This window comes from Oreochromis aureus, linkage group 11 (assembly GCF_013358895.1).
Source record: "Oreochromis aureus strain Israel breed Guangdong linkage group 11, ZZ_aureus, whole genome shotgun sequence".
Taxonomy (NCBI): domain Eukaryota; kingdom Metazoa; phylum Chordata; class Actinopteri; order Cichliformes; family Cichlidae; genus Oreochromis; species Oreochromis aureus.
The window spans coordinates 27,148,722-27,173,990 of NC_052952.1; the positions used below are offsets into that span (position 1 = coordinate 27,148,722).

Below are 25,269 nucleotides of genomic sequence, written 5' to 3' on the forward strand. Positions count from 1 at the left end.
TCTGTCTCCCGAATCCCGAAGCTGGTTCCACAGAAGAGGGGCCTGAAAACTGAAGGCTCTCCCTCCCATTCTACTTTTAAATACTCTAGGAACAACAAGTAGGCCTGCAGTGTGAGAGCGAAGTGCTCTAATATTTGTAATATGGTACTATAAGGTCATTGAGATAAGATAGGGCCTGATTATTTAAGACCTTTTATGTGAGGAGCAGGATTTTGAATTCAATTTAACAGGGAGCCAATGAAGGGAAGCCAATACAGGAGAAATATGCTCTCTCTTTCTAGTCCCTGTCAGTACTCTTGCTGCAGCATTTTGGATTAACTGAAGGCTTTTCAGGGAGTTTTAAGGACATCTGGATAAAAGTGAAAGTAAAAATGAGGGGTGGCTCAAGACTTTTGAACTGTAAGTTATTTTTAAATAAAGTTTTGTTACTTTTACGACAAATGAGGTTTTAATATATTCAGTCTTCATAATCCCATCGATGGTATAAAGTGCATGTTCCGTACTTTCTGAAAGTACAGATGCAGAAATTTATCTCTGCTTTATCTCTGTCTCCTATCTTTCCTCCAGCTGACAAAAGAGCATACATACTGTAGCTTGGTGGAGAACAGTCACTATGTTAGAGTTGGCTGTCTTGAGACTGGTCATGGTCTCAAGACCACTTTTACGTGGTCTAGGTCTTGTCTTGGTCTCGACGGACTTTGGTGTTGGTCTTGTCTTGGTCTTGGATCCCTCGGCCTTGTCTTGGTCTTGCTGTCTCGGTCTTGCTGTCTCAGATCGACATAGTGGTCGGGAGATTTGGAGTCAACAGTATCCATGACATACAACGTAACGTTCGATAATGTGTCATGCGCAAAAGCATCAGCTCTAAGAGCCGTGCTTAGAGAGTGCTTTGTGGTGAATCGGAAGAGTCAACTCCCATTGAGCGAGAGCCGGCTCCTCACTTAATTTCCTTTCGCTGCTCAGCTCTCACACAGTGGCTCAGCTATGCTCCAATCCCTCCATATTGTGGCCAATCACATGCGAGGATATAGGATAATATCATTATGTGAAAAACAGAGAGGGTGAGAGACGCAACAGTCAAGTGGAGCGTGCGTCTGTCCTCTCAGTAAGTGAGTGAGACAGTAGACAGCGGTGAGGAGGGCTGTGCGAGTGCATCGCAAAAACACATAAATATGCCTGAGACCCGTAAACAAAGCAGCATCTGGCTGCAGTTTAAAGACTTTTTTGTCTTGGTCTCGTCTCGACTTTGTCTTGGTCTTGACTCGGTCTGTCTTGGTCTCGGTCTTGGTCTTGTCTTGGTCTCGATACCCTCTGGTCTTGGTATTGTCTCGGTCTTGGTTTAGGCGGTCTTGACCACAAGTCTACAGTATGTCTGTTAAAGCTGCAACATAAGAAAAAAAAAATCACTAATCATAACGACTGGTTATTTATTGCTGAAGTAACTTATGGCAAAAATGAATTCAAATTCCAGCTTCCATTGTTTAGACCTATTCTTCTTTTCTGCTGTCTTTCATTTTGATTCACAAATCTTTGTGTTTTGGACTTTTAAATGGTCACATTTTTTTAATGTCACCTTGGACTTTAGAGAATTGTATTTTATGTGTGTTTTTTTTTAATTGTTTTGTTTACAAATTATCATCGAATGCTTGACCTTTTTTGTTGAAATATGCAGTACTTTATTCTCTAATATCAATTTACTGTGTCTATCGTTAGTGACACAATGGAGAAAACATGCAAATTAAACGCAAAAACTGCAATATACATATAAAAAAGAGAGAATAATATGAGAGAGATATTGAGACAAACCTAGAAGGAAAAAAGAGAGACAAAATGAAAGAAAAAAGATGGCAGTTATGATTAAATGGCAACATCCATCTCAGCTTCTGATGGTCATGATTTTGGTGCTGGCAAATTCTTTGTCTTTCTGCTTAATTTGTTCACAGAAGTCACTTGTCCTTTGGAAATGAGGGCTTGATTGCAGACTACCTGTGTATTGCTCAGTGGTTTTGATTTGACTTCTCCATCATGTACGTCTATGACAAGTCTTTCTGTGGCCTAGATATTTACTCTCAAAAATCTCTCTTGATTACAAATTGCTGTCTAGCGCTGTAATTGTGGTATTGACCTTTTGAGTTTGTTTATGCCACAGACAAAGCAATAAATAATCCAAAATTGATTTGCCATTTTTTAACAACTTGACAACAGACAAAAATGTTAAAATAAAATAAAAAAATTAAAAAAAAAGTCAAACCAGGAGCAGTCAGGAAAATTAAAACGATCCTAAAAAATAAAAATAAAGGCAAAATAAGGTGCAAAGTTCACCCAAATGTTCGGCCTTTCCTTAATTTACATCACAGCAAATTATTGTTGTTTAATATTATTATTTTTATATTTTGGGTTTATTAGAATAGAGGGTAACACCAATTTGAAACTTCAACAAACGATTACCTAAGAAAATAGTAAATTTCAGACTCAAGAATTGCAACCGCCAAGTAAATATGTCCACTATCAGAAAACTTTGAATTCTGTCAGAGAGAATTTCTGCAAGTGCACTAAAGATAAAGAAATGCACATAACATGCCAGTGTCCTGTTGTCATGACCTATGGGCAACATGTCTGTGCACTTGACATCAGTTTGTCTGTAGATCGCATGCATAGGTAATTATTTAATGAAATAAATTTTCATTTATTGTTTACACTAATGTAGAAAAATGAATCAATTAATTTTGCTGTCAAAATAGTAACACTGTAGCACAGCTCCCTGCCGCACCAACTTCAAGCATAATACTCGCCAGCTCTCCCACCTCCTGGTATCCTTTCTCTCCTGTCCTTCCAAAAAATAGCTAGAAGGTCACGGCAATGGCATTAGTTTATTTTAATAGCATTGTTGAATCATGTGTTACTGTAGTTGATTTTTTCCTTTTGGTTCTGATGTTAGCCTGTTCTGCTTTGCTGTTGGTCCAAAGGTTCAAACCACCCAAGAAAATATTTTTACACCAGAAGAAAACTAAACCATGGTTCGCTTTATTTTCTGACCTACACTGCCTCTTTTCATTTGACCAAGGTTGGATGGTTTACTCTGGACCACAGTCACGGCATAATTTGAGAACTGTCATTTCAGATCCAACTCAAAAGTCCCAAAGAACCAAATGAGATACAGTACATGTTCAGGGCCTTAAGGAACAGTAGAAGAAATTTAGAAAAAGTTAGAAAAATGTGGATTCTGTGAAAAGGGTTGACATGTACCTGGTGAAAGAGTGAATCACTGATAAAAAAACTGTAGAAATTACAGTCAAAGACAGAACTAATTCTTCTTAGTAGAGTGGCTTTTTTGACTGCCATCAGCTACTGGCAAAAAAAACCAAAAACATGACTTTTGCTTATGCATTCGCTACTGTTCGCATTCGCTACAATTTTATATTGGCTCACAATTCATTAATAAAGAATTAAAAGCCTTTAAAGCCATTGCCTCTTTGAATGGTGATCATTTCTCTTTTTTCCTTTTTTAAAAAAGGGAAAAACTAGCAACAAAAATAAATGGAGAACACATCCAGACTATAAAGCAGGCTATGAAATATGCTGTATGTTTATCCTAATGTTATGTTCACCACATATGATTAGGTTATATATCACTGAGGATTGCCTGCCCTTTCTTTATCACTCACAAAGCAGTTTCAAACTGTTCTGTGGACAGGGAGGAGCAGGAAGCCCAGTCTACCTGTTCCGGATTCTGTAATGTTTTCACATGATACAATGAATCATTCTTTCATCCTTAATAAGACCAGTGGGGATTTAAACATTGAGCCTTGTGGTGAGGGTAAACACACACTGGGATGACTGCTACAAGGCTCAGACTCAATTTTTCATTGCTCTTAAAAAATCTCTTTAAGTAAGGTCTCTATCATTATTGTGATAAAGGAGTCTTGTCTTCGCCTTACTTTTTCTTCTCAGGCAATACTCACCCAGCAATTCCCACAGTATCCTTTGTGACTGATGATATGTCAGGGTTAAATCTGCCATCAATCTGCAACAGCCAAGAAGAAAACAATATCATCAAGAAGATTAACTTTAAACTTAACAAAATACCTTTTTGTCTTTCAGTTGACCGAAGTACTACGCCTCTAGTGGCCATGTTCACACAGGACTGACGGCAAGAATCAGTGTGCACCACTTGTTTTGTCGTAAGTAAAGGCCAAGAGCTACAATAGTTTTACAAAATCGCCATTTTTTGCACAGTTAAACACGGTTGAAAGTGACACATTTCTGACAATTATGCACTTCAAGATAATCTAAAAAAAACAAATGGCAATCAAAAACTTTCTTTATCAAGATATAACTAAACATCTCACAGCCCAAAGCAACTGCTCATCAAAAATGAAAACCTCACATCATGTGTCTCACACTCCGTTAGGCAGCTAACAGTGTCATGTCATGCGACTCAAGAGACCCTAACAGCAACAAAAATGTGCATACTCTAATGTTTGCGGTGAGTCACATTTTCAGGACTACAAACCAGATGATGCCACAAAAACCAAGACGGCCTGATTTAGAAAACATATTCATAAATTTTAAGCACAGCATTCCAAGGAATACTGTAAATAATAGAAATATTTGGTAAAAAAAAAAAAAAAAAAAACCTTATTCACCTTGTATATTGCATAAATTTCATAAAAGCTTCCATACCCATCATCGTAGTGTAATTCTCTGAAGGCATAAATTGTTCAGTTTTGCTACATAACATATGCTTGAATAAATTCAGTTTTACTTAGATATTATCAAATCACAACAACAGATGCTTCAAGGGACTTATCGCCTATTTTGTTAGATACACCTGTTATTGCAGTATGCTAATGAACCAGTCACATGGCAGGAACTCAGTGCATTTAGACAGGTTGAAATAGTCAAGAAAACCTCCTGATGTTCAAACTGAGAATTAGAAAGGGTGTTTTAAGTGACTTTGAATGTGGCAAATGTGGCAGTGTTGTGTTGTTCTTTCAGAAAACAGCTGATCTACTGGTATTTTTCAAAACCAGTTTTTAGGGTTTACACAGAATGATCCAAAAAAAAAAAAAGAAAGTATTCAGTGAGATGGCAGAGCTGAGAGGAGAATGGCTAGACTGCTTTGTGCTGATAGGAAGGCAACAGTAGCTCGAATAGCCACTTATTTGAATGCAAGTATGCAGAAGAGCATCTCTGAATGCAACACATATCAAGTTAGAGTCAAACAGGCTACAGCAGCTGAAGACCACACTGAGTGCCAATCCTGTGAGGAAACTCAGGATCTAGTTTACATGGATTCACCAAAACAGGACAACAGAACATGGAAAATGTTGTTTGTTCTGATAAGTTTTTATTTCTGCTCCAGTATTTTAGATGGTACAGTTAAATATGGTGCAAACAACCATATTTTTGTGTCAGCATTTCAGAATGATGGTACTGGTGATGTTGGGAATATTAACGTTATTAATTTGTGCACCATGTCTGTCCCTTGATGGTTGCTTCCAGCAGGATAAAGCACCTAGCCACAAAGGTCAAATCATTTCAAACTGGCTTGTTGAACATGATACTGAGATCGCTGTACTCAAATGCCCTCCACAGTCGACCATATCCAATAAAGAACCTTTGGGATGTAGGATATGACAAATTTGCAGCATCTGTGGGAGGTCAGTATGGACCAAAATCTCAAGAAAAAAACCTTGTTAAATCTATACCCTTCTGAAAGCAAAAGAAAGACCCAGTAACAGCAAGGTGTAACTCATGAAGTGTTGACTGTATTTGCCAAGCACTTCTTAAGAACATAACTCATATATGTGAGAATCAAATAAATATAATTTATTTAGTCTACACTGTAAAGAAATGCAGCTATTACCAGGCGTAATCAATTGTCGTACAAAAGAAGCTCAACAAAAATGGTTGTTTACATGCAAAATTTGCACAGTCACAGTTATGAGCTAAAAAGTCAAGCTGTTGCTAATGAACCTAATCAGTTGACACCCGTGAGCTCACAAACCACTACACCACTTCAACCTGAATTTACATTTTGCCATCATGTTTTATTCTGTGCTCATTTGAAGGTAAAATCAAAGCCTATTGAAAATAGAAAAGCAAATTAAAACCTTATCACAGTTTAAACGTAATCATGTTTCCAGTGACATTTACGATTGTCTTAATCTTCAGTCAGTTTCAAATGTTTTGTTCAGTCAGAAGAAGTTCAAATAAGTCATTATCTCAGCTTAAAATTTTATAGCTTTCAGGCAGTCGCTTGCCAGTACCCCAATATTAAATCAAACACTCTATGAAGATTAGAGAGACACAGCAAGTACTGAAGCAGAAAACAGTAGGGGACATTATGGTCAGCAGTCAAATGGAGCATATAATTGCTTAATTGACTCTGCTGAATATAATTTTTGAGACTGTCCAGAACAAGTTATTCTTGATAGAGGATTTGGATTAAGTAGCGGAGAAATATGGACATACTCAGCTTCTTGGCAACAGAGAAAAAACGCTTTATTTTCCAAAAAGTCGATTTTGTTCATGTGGAGATGGCATTTTCAGTGGGAGAATTCTTTCGTCACTCATCCAAGTGACTTCTTCAGTCTCAGCTGACTGCAGGTTTCTCCAACCTTATTAAAAGTACATTTGCATAATGACTGAAACTAGCACCACTGATGAACTTTAGGGCTGTGAGATCAGTTTCTTGATCATTCATCATTAATATGCAAATGCATATGCACATTGTCATGACCAACAACTGATCAAACACAATTTTGTTGTAAACTTGCGTTGTGTATATATGGAAAATGTTGAATAACTGCAGTAAAAGTCAAACGTTTGGTCATACTTACACATTATCCAAAAGTTTAACAAGATAAGGAGAAAAGTTTGATGCAAATAACACAGGAGGAAAATTGAGTAGAATGAATTCTCTGATGATTATAAATATCAAAACTATAATTTATTCAATATTTCAGTCTGGACTGATATCGCTCTGCATAAAATGCTGCAAAAATGTCTAAAAATAACACCCTCTGCATTGATGTTTGATATAAGGTCGAGCTGGAGTGAATACGTTACCCCGTTGAGATGATTGGTGTGTAATGAGCTGCAGAATTGAACTTCATTTGCTTTGCGTTGGAGTATTCCAGTATAGGCCTGTAAGTGCCATTACTCAAAGTCACTGTGCTCATTTGATTACTCCTGTGTGGCAGATGGGGCCACTGTAATAAACAGGAGCAATTATTTATGGAAATTACTTCATGGGTAATTAGCAAAATGTGAGCGTGGGCTGATATTCACCAAAATAATTGTATTTTCTGATTCAGGCTAAACAATAATGTTTCTGCCTCCCTATGAAAAAACAGATGAACTTGGAGTGTCATTGAAGGCTCTTGGCTGACAATGTATAATTAGGCTTGTGCAAATTTGTGCGTTTCAAAATATGATTGATCTGACAAACTTCTCTGTTTTCCATGTCTGATATACAAAGACAAAATATTAATTAATTAATCACCCACCTCGACAGCGTGTAGGCAACAAGGTGGAAAACTTAACAGTTAGGGAAAGCATAAGATGAGCCCTTGACAATGTTGGGAGAATCAAGTCAGGAGAGCCAAGTTGTCATTTGTTGCATGCGGCATATAAGAGTAGATAGTCTATGTGTGACAGGTTCTCAGTGCTGTAAATAATCCATTGGTTTTAGGTCAGGTTGCTACATGGGGAGACTGTGCAGAAGGCAGGACACATGGCACATGACTCTCACATGGGTACAATGATAAGAGATACCAGGGAGCTGGCATTAATGTACAACTCAACTGTGATGCTCCTTGGCTGGTTCAAGTCTAAAAAAGTTTCGAGCTGCAGTCCATGTGTGTTAATAGCTTATTTGGGGAGTATGAGATCATAATTTGGCATTGTTTGCTTAGATCCCCGCTTATGTCTTCCCTGGATATCCAGTCAATAAGATGCTATTGATAAAAGGGGCTTCAGGGAAAACATTGTTCAGTCTGTGCACCCACATGAAAACCTTTATTTAGATGTAGGGCGCACATATAAAAGCATTCGTGTATTCGGGATAAAAAGCAATGGCTTGTGTCTGCGGTGAAATTGCATCTTTGAATCCAACACGATTGATGTCATTGTTCTTGTAATAAGACATAAAACACAGCAAACTTCAAAGAAATAACATTAAACAGCAACATCATCCTTTACGGCAAAGTAATGAAATAGACTTGTGATGGGTCAACTCAAGTTTATGAAGTAGCGGTAGAGATCTCCTCTGCCTATGCTTTATAGTCACAAATACTTGTTTTGGTTTGGATCAATAATTAAATATCTTTAGAAAATGTATCAATTTTAAAACCTTGTTTGTGACTTGAACATTTGTTCTGAGAGAGACGGCCAGCTGGCTACCTGTCTGTCTAAATCAGACATGTGGTTTAAATATACTTTGGCTGCATTTAGAGTGGACACTAACAGTGCAAACCTGCCAGCGATGGCACTCGAGGTCTGAGAATTACCATCTGCTTTTGGAAAAAACTGACTTTTGGGGGGGTTAAATCCACAAGCAGCTTGTTAGAACCCTTGTATTTCATATATTTAATTGTGACAGCACACTGTTGTGACCATGGCAGATATCACAATAGTAAAAACGCCTAAAAAAGTCTGTATGAAAGAAGTTGGAGTAAATGGACGGGATTCAACTGATCCAACTTCTTCTATTCTGATTTTTTTTTTAAAACTTTGTTTGGAGTCGTGGCTATTGTACTGATCCAATGCAGGTGTAAACAAATAAGCTGTGCTACTTCCTAATCAATGTAAGGTTTTTGCTTTAGTACAGGTTGTGTCAATATAAGTATATTTTCCAATCATCCAAGTGACTTCTTCAGCCTGAATTTTTGGAGACTGAAGAAGTCACTTGGATCAGTGATGAAACGCTTCTCCCACTGCAAACGCTACGTCCAGATGAACAGAATTAACTTTTGGGGATTTACTTACCTGGATGATTGAGCGCGCATCAAGACATTGTACTTATATCCTTTGTCTCTCCTGCCCTGATTTGTCTTTTATACTCGTACGTATCTTCTCTCTTTTTCTGCTCTGTGTCACTGTGTGAAAAGAAATGTGCAGAACACGACAACCTCAGTCTAGCTGACAAAAACTTGTTGTGATAGCGTACGTGCAGTAAAAGCTTCACAGCAAGTGTTAAATGTAATATTCAGAGAGAGACATAGAAAGAGAGAGCTTTTCATTTGCCTTAAATCAGAGATAAGACACCAAGTACAGCAAGCAAACAAATAAAACTTGTCAGCATGAATTGTGAAGTACCTACACACCTTTGAAGCTTTGCTGTTAGTTTCCTCCGTGCTATTCTACCAGTCCTTAAAGAAAACTGGTACACAGCTATGATGCTTATTGGCTGATACTGTAAGCCAAATTCCCCAATGAGCAGTAAAGTTTTTCTTCATTCAGTATCTGTCTGATATGCAAGGCAAATATTGGACTGGTGCATTTCTAGTGATTGGATGGGCTTAAAAAACAGCAAATTTTATTCTTGAATAAACAAAATAAAGCAAAAAATGTATGAAATGTCAGTAAATATTTTCCCTCGGGTGTCTGGTTTTGTCCAACAGATTTTTAGTTTATCGTTAAATAATTTCAAACAGTGAACAGCAGCTTTCATCTTGACTGCAGCCAGTTAAGCAACATTTAATGAATTCCACCAGTTTTACTGTAAGAAAAATGACAAAATTCTTTCTGCAGCACTGTTTTCAATATTGAATCATCTACTGAAGGATTTGTTGATGTTGGCACTGGTGAAGAGCAGCGAGCAGTACTTGCATGTATATCTGTTACTCAACAGGTCAGACTCAATGAAAATAACATAATAAACCTGCTTTAAAAAAAATGGATGACTTTAAATCTCGAACTATAAGAATTACAATTGATTTTTATCAGCATTTACTACCTATGTTTGTTTGATGGATGCATAACAAATTCATTATGCTGTTGGAATTTACGTAGCTGATGGTCCCTTTGTGAATCTTGCCATCTCTCAGGGAAATGTAAGCACACCCGAGTCATTTGTTAGCTGTAAATTTAATAAATGATGTTTAATTGCAAAAGCTTCAAAGCAGACAAGCAATCAATTCAAGCTGAATGTATTGCTCTTCTGATAATTCAGACGTCTCCAACCAAACATATTGTTATGTTTGGAGTGTGAGGAGGAAAGAAAAACAAAATGCTATTTAATACCAAGCCAATCAATGTTAATATTTAAGTTATTTATTTAATCCCTTAATAGGGGTAAACTGAATGTTTTAGTAGGGATATTTTTGAATATTTAAAGATTTATTTCTTGCACAATGCTTAAGAAAAAAACACAATAAATTAATCAAGTTAAGAAGCATAAATCCTTTTCACCTGTTCTGGTGCAAATGGAAGTGACAACACTGGAGAGGCAACAACAAGACAACCCAAAAAGGAGAGTCATCTTTCAGGTGGTGACCACATACAACCATGCATATATACTGTCATAAGAAGGTTTGCTGTGTCTCCCAGCACACAGACTCAGACAGGAGACCCTATCAACAACAAAACTGCGCACACTGTAATGTTTGTGGTCAGCCGTGGGACTACAAACCAAATATTACTACAAAAACCAAGACAGCCGGATTGAGAAAACACATATTTTTGTGTAGAGGAGATACCAGGAGATGCACCATTACACAAGGAGAATTTATGTAGAAGGGCATTCAACAGCAGCAGGACTGGCATTTGCTCCTTTGTGACCAAGCTGTTGCCAAACACAGTGCAAAGATAAATAAAGATGAATAACTTAATGAAGACAGCGCCCCCTGGGGGGAAACAGGCCAAGAAGACTGTAAAAGACATGGTTTCTAGATGAGGTGAATACAAACTTTAATATGAGAGAAATGAAGGTTTTATATAGTAATTTAGTAGCTATTTCACATACATCTACAACTAAGCAATGTTTCTGAGTAACAGGAACAGAGACTGTCCTGGAAGTGAGAACAAAGCGAGGATAAACCTCCTTCCTTCTCCTGCATTTATGTGGTAGGAGCGTAGATACTGTCTCATGCTGCCAGCAGTGAGAAGGACATTAGCAAAGAGTGAAACTAGTGAAAAAGGATCATGACAGAGCAATGGTCTGAGGCCACCACCTCCAAAACCGTTCTGTTTGGAGTGTTATCTTGTTGGAGCCTTTCTTGTGCATCTGTTTTCCCTTTCATTTGCACCAAAGCAGGTGACAACAGTTTGTTACATTGTTACTGATTGTTAACCAACCCTGAAGTTTGGAGTGTTCCCTTAACTTTTTAAGGCAGCATAACTGAAAAAAGTAATTTCCCCTTTTTGAACAGTCTTAGTTTTTCACAACATCTGATCTTTGCACAACATACAGCAGCACCTTCACACTACTGTACCATTAAAGCTGCGCTGACATAACTAGTTCTCTTTGTCCTTGTGTGACTACAATTAAATTTGCAGTTGCTGTTTTCCTGAGGAGAGCAGCCTATTATCAGGTTTACTTTAAATGTTTCTTGTTGAATTTGTTCAGTAGTTTTAAAAAAAAAGCCTTCCTAATTAGCATTGCATTGGGCACTATTTCAGAGTGAACAAAACAACACAGTCCTTGGAGACGCATGGCAACATGGTTAATGTAAATTTCTTTCTTTCATCAGTGCAGACAGCTTGGAGCCTCAGTCTGTGGCTTGGCTTCATGCCCGTCGCCCATGCCCCTCAATGGGCACACCGAATATGGACCTGCCAACCAGGTCTCACACTTCTTGCAGGAATCTGGCCTTCCTGTAGTGCTAAAGATGCTCTGGGGAGCAGGGACAGGCATGATAATACTGTTTGTGTCCACAAAATATGTCTTGGAAAAACTGTGTGGTTCTTGTCAGAACCAAGGTCAGGAATGAAATTGTTCCAGACACGGAGATTTTTAGAGTGTGAATTTGTGTACGATGTATTCTAAAAATAGGGAATGCACTACCTATCCAGGGTTTACCCCACCTGTCACCCTATGGCAGTTAGTATAGGCTCCAGCCTCCAGTGACACTGAACTGGATAAGCGGAAGAGTAGGGATCTGAGTTTTATAAAACATGACTAAATGATAATAAAAAAAAAAACAAAACTTCATTTGTATTATAAGGGAAATCAAGAAAATGACTTTCAAACTAAAAATAACATTTTTTTAAAAAACAACACTGCAAGGTAGACTTTTAAATCTTAGTTGGCTTAAATTAAATATCCTGTAAACATATAAAATCCTGGGGATCTCAGTCTTTCTTGAGAATAAAAGCACATAATTGAGATGTAGTCAAAATAACAAATGAGGGTTTCTGAACAACAGACTGGACTGGCTTCAACAGCAAACTACACAAACATCCCTTCACCTCTGGAACATAATGATTAAAGCAGAAACAATAGCAGCACACCTGCTGCAGTACAAGCCAGATTCTTTTCCCATATGTGCTATAAATATTCGATTCTATCAAACTTCCCCACTTCAAACTTTGTTTTTTTCAGCAGAAACCTTTTTTTATAGCAGCAGTGCTACCTCAAACCCAACTAAAGGTTCCATTTAAATCTCACGCGATTAACACTTTGGCTACACACCTTTGTGACAGCTATTGTGTGATAAGTGATGCTAAATAAGCCTCTGAAAATACGAGAGTTTATCAAAATTCATCCTGCCATGTGCAAAGTCTAAGCAACTGAAGCATAAAAGATCAGCTTACTGAAATCTTACCAAATAGATTTTCTAACTTACCCCCTAGTGGTATCAAGGAGTGCACGTAGTTTTATTTTTTATTGAAGTTTTTTAAATTTCTGCTGCTGAGACTTCTCTTGTCAACCCAGTGAAATTGAGAAGAATGGCATTTCATTCACGCGGCTCAAAGGATCACAAAAAATGAAATTGCAAAACCCAATAGTGCCTTTGTTACCAGTACAAAGAGTCTTTCCAGAAACAATGTCTCAGACGCTCTGTGAACGCCATCAATTATTTTAACCTTCAAAGCAATATTGAGAGGTATGTACATAAAGTTAATGTGTAAAAGCAGCAGGGAGCCATCGTAGGTGTGATTATGAACTGATGTTAAAGCACAAACTTGGAGGAAATAAGAGACTTTATTTTTTTTAATAAAAGAAGATGGAAGTATGCTGTGCTTTTCAATATTTCATGTACTGCTAAAATAGAGCTCCTAACAAATCCTAGCATCTTCAAAGCTGCAAATCTCCGCAGAGAGCACTGAGTGGTGTGTCACTGTGTTGACAAATGAATATTTATGATGGCGAGAACCATAACAATTAGCATTAGCTTTCATCAGGATTCTGGGTTAAATTACTCCACTCGTGAGGCTCCTCAAAGCCTTTGAACAGTAAAACATGTAATTGACGAGGAGGATGGCCTGCTACAAAGCAATCACTCTTGAGAGACAGCAAAATCTGCATGGGTGTTTAAAACAGAGTAATTTATCTTTAAGTGTCAACTATTAAACATAAACACACATTATCCATTAAAATTCATACGTTTTTGAAAGCTGTTTGCATTCTTATCTTTAAAATGCCCAGCAAGCTTACAATATAGATACTTAGTGCAAATACAAAACCAACCATCCAGGTTTTATACTATTTCTACACGTCAGTGTTTTAGAGTGCAACAAAAGCTGTGCACCCAAGCTGGAAATGGCTGCAAGGATACAGAGAGTCTGATTTACAACTTTGGAAAGATGATGCAAATATGAAATGTGACATAAAAATGTGACAAAATGCCTTTTTCAAAGAACTTGTCTCAGCAACATCTGCCGTTATTTTACCTTTACCATCTGTAAGGTGATCCAGGCTCCTGTCTGCATTTCTCACAGCATGTTTGGAAGTCAGGTCGCTTAAATCTGAGTGCATACACTCACCAGTCACTATTAGATACGCTTTGCTAGAAAAGGGTAAAGGCCAGCAAGTAGTGGGTTTGACCCCCATTTGCCTCCAGAAATGCCTTAATTCATTGTGGCATAGGTTCAGCAGGGTGCTGCAAAGATTCCTCAGAGATTTCAGTCCATATTGACGTGATAGCATCACAAACTGTAGCTGCTGCAGATTTGTCGGCACATCCATGATGTCAATCTCCGGTTTCACCACATCCCAAAGGTGCTGTGTTGAATTGAGATCTAGTGATCGTGGAGGCCATTTGAGTGCAGTGAACCAACTGTGATGTTCAAGAAACCAGTATGAGATGATTTGAGCTTTGTGACATGGCGTGTTATCCTGCTGTCCATCATGATGCCCAGAGGATGAATCTTATATAGCTATGACTCACCCCGTAGTGCCACTACGAGACTGATTCATGATTTTCAGTGAAAAGTCTTTAACCTTTGGATGATACTACTAAATATATCTTTGGTGAGTCTTAAACATTTCCTGTAAGTTCACTGTCAACATATGTTTTGTCTACAATGCCTGTATCAGCTCTAATTTGTGTTTTGTAATAACTGGGAAGCAATAATACTCAAAAATGATGAACATTAGCATGTCAGCAGCGGGATCAATTGTCTGTTAAAACCATGTGAGCATGCTGATGTTAGCACTAATTGCAAACTACTACAGATAACTACAGCTATATGGTGCTTTTAAGATAGCTATACATGAAAAACCCTAGACTATAATTTGGTGCTAAAATGATTAGTTGAAAAAGAAATTGTTAGAAAAAAATCACGTTGAACTCTGTAGACCTTCTTTAGACTCCCTTTTTCAACATTTTCATATGCTATAAGAAAAATAAATAATTTGAGGCCCACAGTAATGCAGCCTTTTTAAAAACCTCATATGTGACCTTCATGAAAAAAGCCTCAAGCATGAAGTTCCCACACACCAACTCTAGAGTGTGTCTTTATAGATTATGCATGCTGTCTACCTGTCAATTCTTAGCCCTCCTACTTCTGACCCCGGAGCTTAATGTGTTATTTTTAGAAATATTAGCAGCTGATTATGCAGCTGCGCTTCCTTCTGGGCTCTAACAAGGTGTAGGGGCAGCAGATGAGGCCAGCCTGGCAGACCTTCAAGTGCTGGCAGTGCAGAGTAGCACAGGGTGTTCTGACAAGCCCAGACTGGAGCTACATAGTACTCTGTCTGAGGACTGGGGCATCTGTTCTGTGCACACATTGGTGAATATACAGAAAAACATTCACACTCAGTTTCACGCAGCCGGCTGTGCCAAAACCATACTGCATAGATTCACAGCTATTCAGTTGCTCATTTACTTGAAGGATTGCTTTAAAAAAATCACCATCAGAATAAATGATCTGAAAGAACAGCTTCTAACATTACTTTTAGTAATCTAATTAGAATCTATAATTGAATATGAATATTAAATGACAACAGGGCCGGACTAAGAGTTATCATTTCCATAAATCAGAGTATAGTTAATGATCACACATGGTTTAATAATTATGAAATTAGATAATGACAGGGGACAAACCAGCATGGATTTCTGTATTGCCAGAATTATCCAATCATCCGTCTTTATGCTAATCACATATAATAATGACAACTTTCTCATAAAAAAAAAATCTTTAGAAGAAATATGAGTCTAATACAGCCGACTCACTCAGTGGAATTCCCTCTGCAGTGTATGAACTTTTCAAAGTCAAGGATGAAACCAGACAGAAAATCTCCCCTAACAAATGCATCATCTGTGCTACTTTTTCCCCCACAAACAATTCGTCTTCATCTAGGAAAGCTACTTTAGTTTCCTGTAAAGAATCCCTGTGTCTCTTATTTCCTGAAATAAAATATAGATTTTATATATATATATATATATATATATATATATATATATATATATATATATATATATATATATATATATATATATATATATATATATATATATATATATATATATATATATATATATATATATATATATATATATATATATATATATATGTATATGTATATATATGTATATATATATATAAAAAATGAATGAGCCCCTGAAAAGAGATTAGTTTAAAGAAAAGTTCATTGTGCAGAAAGAAAGCTATTCATATTTCCCTGCCCTGGGTCCACAGTAGACACCGAGTTCAGTGTAAAGCTGGGGGGAGACGTATTGTTCCAGTGGAGCCACACTTGTTGTGATTCCTTCAGCATCTTTTTCCAGTGTCAGTTACATCCAAACATAAAACTTCTAGCACAATATGTTTGGAGATTGATGTGTTTGAATAGGCAAAGGTTAAAATATCAATACTACAGTCTAAATATCAGGAGAGCAAATCAATATGCTTTCAGATGTGTGGCTACATGTTGGTGACCTTTTCCTGAGTTGGGAGTTCGCCTTGTAATCGGAAGGTTGCCGGTTCAAGCCCCGGCTTGGACAGTCTCGGTCGTTGTGTCCTTGGGCAAGACACTTCACCCGTTGTCTACTGGTGGTGGTCAGAGGGCCCGGTGGCGCCAGTGTCCCGCAGCCTCGCCTCTGTCAGTGCGCCCCAGGGTGGCTGTGGCTACAATGTAGCTTGCCATCACCAGTGTGTGAATGTGTGTGTGACTGGATGTGTAAAGCGCTTTGGGGTCCTTAGGGACTAGTAAAGCGCTATACAAATACAGGCCATTTACCATTATCGGGCTTATCTGTAGTCATGGTTGATTCTAAAAGTGTGAAATCCCTTTGTCATAAACTTTATGACAAAATATTATAAAAATGTAGTGTATTCATTGATTAATTAAGTAAAAAGTTAAAATGTTATATAGGGTATTGTGACTTTCACCACTAACATATGTAATTACTAAGATATAATTAATGCTTACTTATTAAATCTATTAAACAGGCTGGGAAGGAAAAACTCCCTTTTAAAAGGAAAGAACAGACAGAACCAATTTTTGCAGACCGCTTACCGATTTCAGAAATACTCTCTTTTACTCTGTTAGAAATTAAAGGAGAAGATCAATAACATTTTCGTACAATGAATATGAAGCAGAAGCCAGTAAGCTTTGGTTAGTGTAAAAAATGGAAATTGATACATATTAACATGGCTGTCTGAAGGTAAAAGAACCGGTCTACACTAAAAATGGTGCGATATCTTGATTTTTTTATAAAACAATAAAGAAACAGTATGTGTGATGCAAGAGATTATTTCTGGGCCGTGTATAATGATATTGTTGGGTATGACTTGTGTTGCACAGTGAGAGAGGTTTGTAAATGTCGTTTTTAGCAGTGACCAAAGAGATTCTGTTCTTTCCTCATATTACGAAAAAATGAACATATATCAAAAAAAAAAAGATGATCTCACTGAGGGGATGCAGAACAGCAGTGGGGACTGTATAGTTCTAGGCCTTCTTTTTAGCCATTCAGGGTGTCAGTTTCTTCATACTGGTCTGCTCTTAGATCCAGTAGCCACTGAGCATTGCTGTTATGGGTTGTGTCATTCCCCCATATGCCTATACTTCACATACTCTTGGTAACCGGTGGTTTAATTAATTACAGGGTACAGTACCAAGCTTTGCCATGATCCTATCTTTCAGGTCGTCTTCTATCACATTTCTCGGGATAATGTTATCTCCCCTCGACCTGGCGTCCCCCTTGCCGTAGCATGTGTGTTCATATTTCTCTCGCTCATGTCTGGCTTTAGGCTTGGTTACTGGATACAGACACCCCCAGGCGGGAATCGAACTTGCGACTCCCACTCCAAAGGCATGTAGTCTTACTACTACGCTATCCAGCTATGCATACACAGATATCATTAATTTTCTCTTTGTGACTTCACATCAGTCAAAAGGATTAACTCAGTAAGCAGGCATTAAACGTTTTTACAAATCCTTTTGTGTGGTCTTATTTCTCTTACCTTTTATCAGCAACAAAAATAATTTTGTGTAACCATGAAAGTGTGGAAACGGGAACTGAAAGGAAGGGGAAAAAAGGAGGCGGAGGGAGCATTTAAAAATGAAACTTTCAGTACCTGTAAAGATAAAACAGTTACTGGGAGAAGATGTCCAACTCCCTAAATTATTTGTGAAGTACTTTTCTAACTTAAAACTTCTGTATCAGATAGACATGTTTCAGGCGAGATGTGTTTGTTGAGAAAAAACTGCCTAAGATAACATTGTTGTCCCAGAATACATCTAAGGGATTTTGAAGGAAGTTGTTTGATTGCAACAAAAGGTGGAAGGAGGTGGGTGTAGGATAGGGGATACAGAGACTGAACCTGTCACTCTATTGTTTTTGTTAGTGGAGAAGAAAACGCAGTGCTGCTTTTTATTTATTTTTTTTATTTATCTGCTTTTTTTGCTCTGATATTTCTTTTATTTTTTAAGTCAGCTTCTACATTTTCAAGGAACCGTTAAGTATCTCGTGTTTTAACTGTACAATATTTGCCTTATCTGCAAAATACATCAACTGAACCCTGTATTTAATTAAACCAGACATTATTTTTCACTTTTTAGAAATTGGTATTTCTCTATTAATAGTTTAAAGGAGTTTTGCTTGTGGACCAACCTGTCGCTGAGGTTTCTTACGTTTTTGAGTTGTAAGACTGTTGTGTTATAGGTCTTAGTCAAAGCACTGAAAGGAGCTTAAATAGGACAAAATCACAGAAAACAGCTGAACTCTGACATAAAAGCAGATGAACCACATGTGGAGAACTAGTGCGGCGTATAAAGTGCATACCTCTGATCTTAGACTTGTTATTTTGAGTTAGGAAATGTTTTCACACTGACAAATGTGCCAATATGAGGTGCTTGGATGGTATACTCACAGCTTTGAAACAGCTAATTGCATGTGGTGATCCTTCACAGTGAACTTTTTATTATCCTTGTCTAATAGGAGTAATGCCAGTGTTTGGAGACTGCGGCACGACCAAAATAATGTCGACATTTGTGCAATCCAGGCAGAAGAATTCAACCAGAACTTTATAGATTTGGAACAGAAAGTCAGAAGTTCTTTCACAAACAGTGACAGAGTTGTTGCAGGGTGGCAGTTTACCTGCAAAATGGCATCGGCACTCAGCAACCCTACTTTTATATAGGAATATAACCAGAATACATCCAATTGAGTCGCATCCCCTACATCAAATAGATGCATTGCAGACTCACTCAGATCAGCTGTAACTTGTTGGTAGTCAGCAGACAGCAATGGTTTAGATGTTGTGCCCAACACCAGGCAACTTGTGCAACTGGCTTGTCAATCAAAGTGTTTTCTGCAGCTACTTGTAATTGTTTACCAAATACCAATAATCTTTATTTTTCTGCCTGTCACAAAGACATTGCTGTTCTACTTTTACTCTAGTGTGACCGAGCCATAAGGGAAGAAACCACCCTCTACCATTCAGCCACTAGGAGGAAGAGCTGTTGTTGGTGCAGGATAGAAAGCTAGCTAAAAGAAACAGCAGTTTTCACCAGATATTAACACTGCATGTGTTATCCAGTGTTTTCTTAATATTAATTTGTAAATTTTTTAATTAATTCAAGTGTGCTTTCAGAGGGTTGACATTGTAACTGTTTGCAAAATGCAACAGTAGATGCCAGAATTATGATGAAATCCTATCATCATTTTGGTTGACATGACACTACCTTATCATAATTCACAGACTACGCCAGTAAGTGCATAAAAATGCACATAATGCACTACATGAATGTTTAGTAATAGATGAAAGCAGTTGGAATAGTAATAGGTGGACACTTGAAGGTTTTGAAATTTCAGTTGAAGTGCAAAATTTTGAAAGCATTGGAAATGTCAGGTGAAAATTAAATACTGAAAGCAGATCGACTGTAAGTAATGAGTGCGGTTCAAAAAATCAGTTTATGTGGAAGTGGTGGGAATAGTCAGGATTTCAGTTAAGTGAGAGATTTTAAGTAGTTGCTATGGCAGTCAAATCATGCTCACTGAGTATTAGGACATTTTTGCTTCTGGTCACAATCAAAACAGATCTGATAATTACAATCAAACTGTGACTGAAAAAGTCCAACTACATGTTGAACTAGATTTTTCAGGTCAAACCTGGTGCCGTTTTTCTCTCAGTATTCAAGCTGGAGAGAAATGTTGATGTAAAAGAAGGATGCCATCATTAGGTAGAAAAGAACGAAAGGGACCAATCGGAGAGAATTCAGGAGCGGCCAAATTAACAGTTTAGTACATTCCTAAAACAAGGATGCAGTGATGATGCTCAGCAACGGCTCTGGAATTCTTTTCTTGGTGAAGAAAAACTTCCTCACAACATCTAGCCAAGTACAAAGCACTACTGTTTCACTGTAAAGGCCTATCAACAGGAAACACCTTTATGAATGTAAACAGAGGGTTTACATCAAGATCCAAACCAGTGGTCACACTGAAGCATGGTTACACTAAAGAAGTTTCCTGCTTCTAACCAGATGAGACGAGATTAACTGACAGTGAACCCTCATGATCCGAAGCAAATTACATCACTTGTAAAAATAATAATTCTAATACTAATAGTAATTTAGATAATGTTAAAGCATAGGCATGTAGGGCAATGTATGCTATATGCTCTACTCACACAGACAAATGCTGCTAAAGTGATACGACAATATAGATGGAGAAAAACCCAAAACACAGATTTGTAAGTCAAAGGAAAAATAAGCAGTAAAATGAGAAAACAGTCACCAGCAAGTTTCGGCAGATGCATAAAAGGGGCAAATATTTAGTGATGGCTTCAATAATACAGACTCTATGAAAAATAAAATGGCTGTACTTTAACAGTTTGACATAATTTCCTTAAACATCTTGAATTAAAAACTGAAAATCTGCTCTTCAGCCACATTTTGGCTGCTGTCACTTACGGCAATTAAAATGTTCCCAGTAGTGGCAGATAAACCATATTCATCTGGTAATACACACTAGCATGTTTCTTTCCTGATGTCAAATATGATGCAAATAACAGAAAATGCATTTTTCTTATTAAATAAACATGAAAACGTGTTTTTTTTTTGCCTCTGGAATGACAAAGCAAACTAAAATCAATGTTTTCTTGATTTCAGTGCAAGATTGCACACGTTCTAACTGAAGGTCAAGTGAGAGTAAATCTGTGATATTCTGTAATAATACTTTGCTGCTTTGCTTTCTTTGACGGTCTTGAGAACCTGACATTGTGTTTTTTCCCCTTGTAGCCTGAATTTATTCACTTGATAGCTGAAATGTGAGAAGGTAGAGTGCAAGAAGAGTTATGTCAAAGTGCTGAATAATACTTGGACCCAGATATCAGTTACTTGCCAGTTATTCCCTATAAAATTATTGTGCCGGTTGAGACAGCTGGAGGACGACTGTGACAGCGAGATAGCGATGGCTCTTTCTCCTTCATTGCACATCAACTGGAGGTTTTGCCAAGAAGGACAGCAGCCCTTACACTTCTGTCTCAGCTGCCCTGCTTGGCTTGCTAGGGACTTTGGGAGCAGCAAAGAGGAAAGAAAAAGAGGGGAGGGGATTATGTGCAGTGTTTGTCCTTTGCTATCAGTCTCAGGTGCATTCAAATGGACAGTGATCCCCCCCCCCATTTAAGTCCCTGGGAGAGATTAGTACACGTTCACATGTACACATTGTGCCCTTCACTTTTTGCCCCCTACTTTTTGCATTACTACAGGAAAATTGGTCCTGCACTGTAGCTGCAGGCTGCAACAGAGACTACATTTGCATGCTACACTATTTAAACCTTTGCGTTCGTTCTTATTTAAGGTGTCAGTAAGATTAATGTGACTGGATCTGTGACATTTAAAGCACCATTTTAAAAATACCATTAAATGTCAATCATGTCAATAATGCATGCGCGTTCTGTTTAAAGGGAAAGTGAAATCACTTCAAGCCATCATGAAATTAGGATTCAGTTGACAGCAGGTAGAGTTAAATCATTTGGAGAGGATGATATTAAATCTTGCTTTGTTGGCCTGACACGCTGAAAAAGGTGTAATGGCTAAAGCCCATTAGTCATTTTCTGGTTGTGATTGCTGGAACGTTCCACAACCCTGAGATGTCCCCCTTTAATTAAATCTGTAATGAACTTCCTGCAAGAAAATCCTGAAACAAATCTAAGCAGCAGATGACTCACATCTTCTTTTATCTTCTTGTTGCTACCTGCTGTCGAAAATGAGCCAAAACAAAAAGTTTTAGACTCAGTAAAGCAATAACGACAAGGCAACCGCGGTCGTTTTAAATGTACAAAGTTGCACAGTTTTTAATCAGTATTTGAAAATATTTAACAATGAAAGTTAAAATCAAACAGTAAGAATAAGTAATAACAATAATTAATATCAGCAATAACTAGACTTAAAATCAGAACTTTTTAGTTTTTTTTCCCTTTTTTTTTTTACTGAAACACCTGAGGGAAGCAAATAAAAAGAACCCAGAAAAAAATAATCACTGAAGTTTAGAAAAAGAAAAAGACACAAAATAGTTGAAAGAAAAACGTCAAGACAAGCTCATATGGGGTCACTCAAATCATCCGTTATATACAGCACATTCGCTCCACAACTGTGCGGAACAGCAGTGATGAAAAATGACGTCTCTGCAGCCTAACTGCCTTAACATCGGTATTGGCAGCCATTTGGATTCACATGTAAAGGCAGGGTGAAGCAGAAGAAACTACAACAGAAACAGGAAAACCCATTTGGAGCTGGAGAGCAAATGTACTCTTTTCCTTTATGGTTCTTTTACAGTCACAGAACTGACATTACTGCGTTTGTCACTTTGATCTGAAAGGACAGAGAAAGCACTGTCCTGATGGGAAAAACCGAATAAAATAACAGCACACTGTGGAAACACAACCCAACATCATTCTTTAAAAAAAATGGTCCCTGGATGCATAAGACACGACCACTTTCATGATCACCTCTGAACTTTAGAAAATTCATTCGAACTTGTTTCCGTAAGAAACGTGACATCAACATCAGTTTAGAGGTGGACTTCAGAGTCAGATTTCATGTTTGTACATTAGTCAATATTCAAACCTCACTGTAAATGTTTAACTTTCCACTAAATCTCACCAAAAACACATTAAAAGAGGGGGAAAAGCAATGCAAAGAAACCTTTGGTCAAAGAGTGTGTACTCACAAAGGAAAACAAAAAAAAAGCACTGAGAGGATCTCAGGAAATCATTGATTACTGAAGATTAACGGAACAGCAAAACTAAGGAGCAAAACTTAAGTGGTTTTCTGTGTGTTTCTTTCTTTCCGACAATATGGCCCACGCTTCAACCCCCCTCTCTCCCATACATTTGGGTCTGCAAGTTAAACCGGTTTCCTCACAGAGGAAAGAAGGAAAGAAAAAAAGGTGCTCTTTTCATGAAAGTCATGTTTGTCTTGATTGTCCACAAAATAGAAGTGCCAGCAGGAAGTAACCCCGGCAAAAGGATTTACAATCACAGCGTAAAACGACAACATCCTTTACTGGAAAGGAATCGAGAGTCCGTAACACGCTCCTGAAAAGACTCGGAACCTGCACTGAATTGGTGTTTGCGATATTTATGTTTGTGTGTGTGCAGATGTCTTTAACTGTCCCAACTGTTCATCGGGGTTCAGTCTTATTCGGAGGCCGTCTTTTCCTGTGTTGCATCATCCTGCAGGCAGCTATTGCGGATGATAGGCAGCGGGTGGGCTTCTGTGTTAAAGACCCAGTCCTCCAAGGAGAGAAGGTCATCGTCAGAGAAGAGAAGGTACAGATACCTGAACACACAGGAAGAATGTCCATTTAATTCAGTCAATACTGGATAACTAGATGTCTGTTTTCCAAGAAACAGCAGCTTGTTGGCAAAAACTTGTTATAAAAAAACAAAAATTATATTTTTATTTATCAGGCAAATAAACTGAATTCACATTTTTATACTTGCATTTGAGTCAGTACACTGCACTTCCCTGAGAAATTAATCAAGTTAACATTCCAACACTAAAACTTGTTTTTTGTTCAGGAAGACAAAGTAAATGTCATCTTAACCAAAATATAACAATGTGCTTTACTATTTTTTCTACTGCTTTGTAAAACAGTAACTGTTGCATAAGCCTTACATTGGGTGGTGATCTAATAGATCAGTAAAGCACTGTACTGATAATCTCAGACCTGATAGCAGATTTTGTTAAATTTGAGCAAAGCCAGCCCTTCTGTTTGTCTCTCCGAGTTAGCGTCACATTCCCTTTATGGACATTAGAGTGGAATCAGTCTTCCCATGTTATTCTTTGTAGTTTCCAAAATGATTAACCTGTTTTTATGTGATCCTTTGTTACCTTTATTGCAAGTACAAGAAAGTCAACAGTGCAGTACAATGAAGAGCAGTTAAATCTTCCAGTACTAAATTATTACACCATTATCCTGGTTTGAACTGAAACTCTCAGAGGGCCCTTTAAGTTTGCAATATAACCGTTTCTAACATTAAGATTTGAGCTGAAAAAAGAAGAAAACAATCGTGCTCATTGTTAAATAACCCACATTATTTGGTGTAGATGAGAATCTTGATGAGCTACTGCAGGCACTGTAAACATACTAACTGCACCGGTATATTGCCATTATTATGTTAAAACAGTTTTTGACAATGCACTTTGTCCGGCAGAACCTTAATGATTCCTTATGCACCCGAGGAAAACAGGTCTTTATCATCTGCTACCTGCAGTACAACTTTGGATCCCGAATGGTTTACTTTGCTTAATGACCCAGGAATGAGGGGAGGTAAAAATTTATTCATCCTACTGCACACCACCTATTTATCATCCTTTCTTATGCCTGCGCACAAAAAAAAAAAGTGTGTCTCATTCACATGAGTGTGCTTCATGGATGGAACAGGTAATGGGTTATGATGAATTCCCAACATCCTCTATTACTTTTAAACTGACAATAATTTATGCATGTAGATTGTAAAATGCCGGTTCTTTCACCAGTGGGGATATAGAGAGGAAAAGGGGCTTACTTAAGTGTCTCTGAGAGGAAGAAGCTCTGCTGCATGTTATCATGGCTGACACTCGTGGTGTAAACATCGCGGATCCCAGAGAAGCCAGACTCCACTCTGCAGTGCTGCTCCAGGGCCTGGCAGGAGGCGGAGAGGAACAGGGCATGTTTATTGTGGAAAAAAGGAAGACCATCTCCAGTTTATCTCACAATGTGGCATTTCACAAAATCTACTTCAAACAAATCAGAGCATAGAAGTAAAACAATCAGTTATTCTTCTCAAATGTTGGAGCAGGAGTAGAAAATCCTTTACTCAACAACACTGTGTCCATGTGCACCTACAGAAAGGCTAAGATTGAGCATGCCACGGTCTTCAGCC

The 25,269-nt window shown here is 37.8% G+C and overlaps 1 protein-coding gene across 2 annotated transcripts in view; it reads right to left on the reverse strand.

Moving 5' to 3' along the window:
• Positions 1-22,163: 22,163 nt before the first annotated feature.
• LOC116320966 (mannosyl-oligosaccharide 1,2-alpha-mannosidase IA) overlaps positions 22,164-25,269 on the reverse strand; it is a 185,748-nt gene continuing 182,642 nt past the window's right edge. For both annotated transcript variants that reach the window (XM_039619400.1, XM_031740712.2), the window contains exons 11-12: positions 24,913-25,028; positions 22,164-23,680 (exon numbers count right to left, since the gene is read on the reverse strand). In XM_039619400.1, coding sequence (XP_039475334.1) covers positions 23,539-23,680; positions 24,913-25,028 — 258 coding nt within the window. In that variant the 3' untranslated portion in view covers positions 22,164-23,538. The remainder of the gene's footprint in view (positions 23,681-24,912; positions 25,029-25,269) is intronic.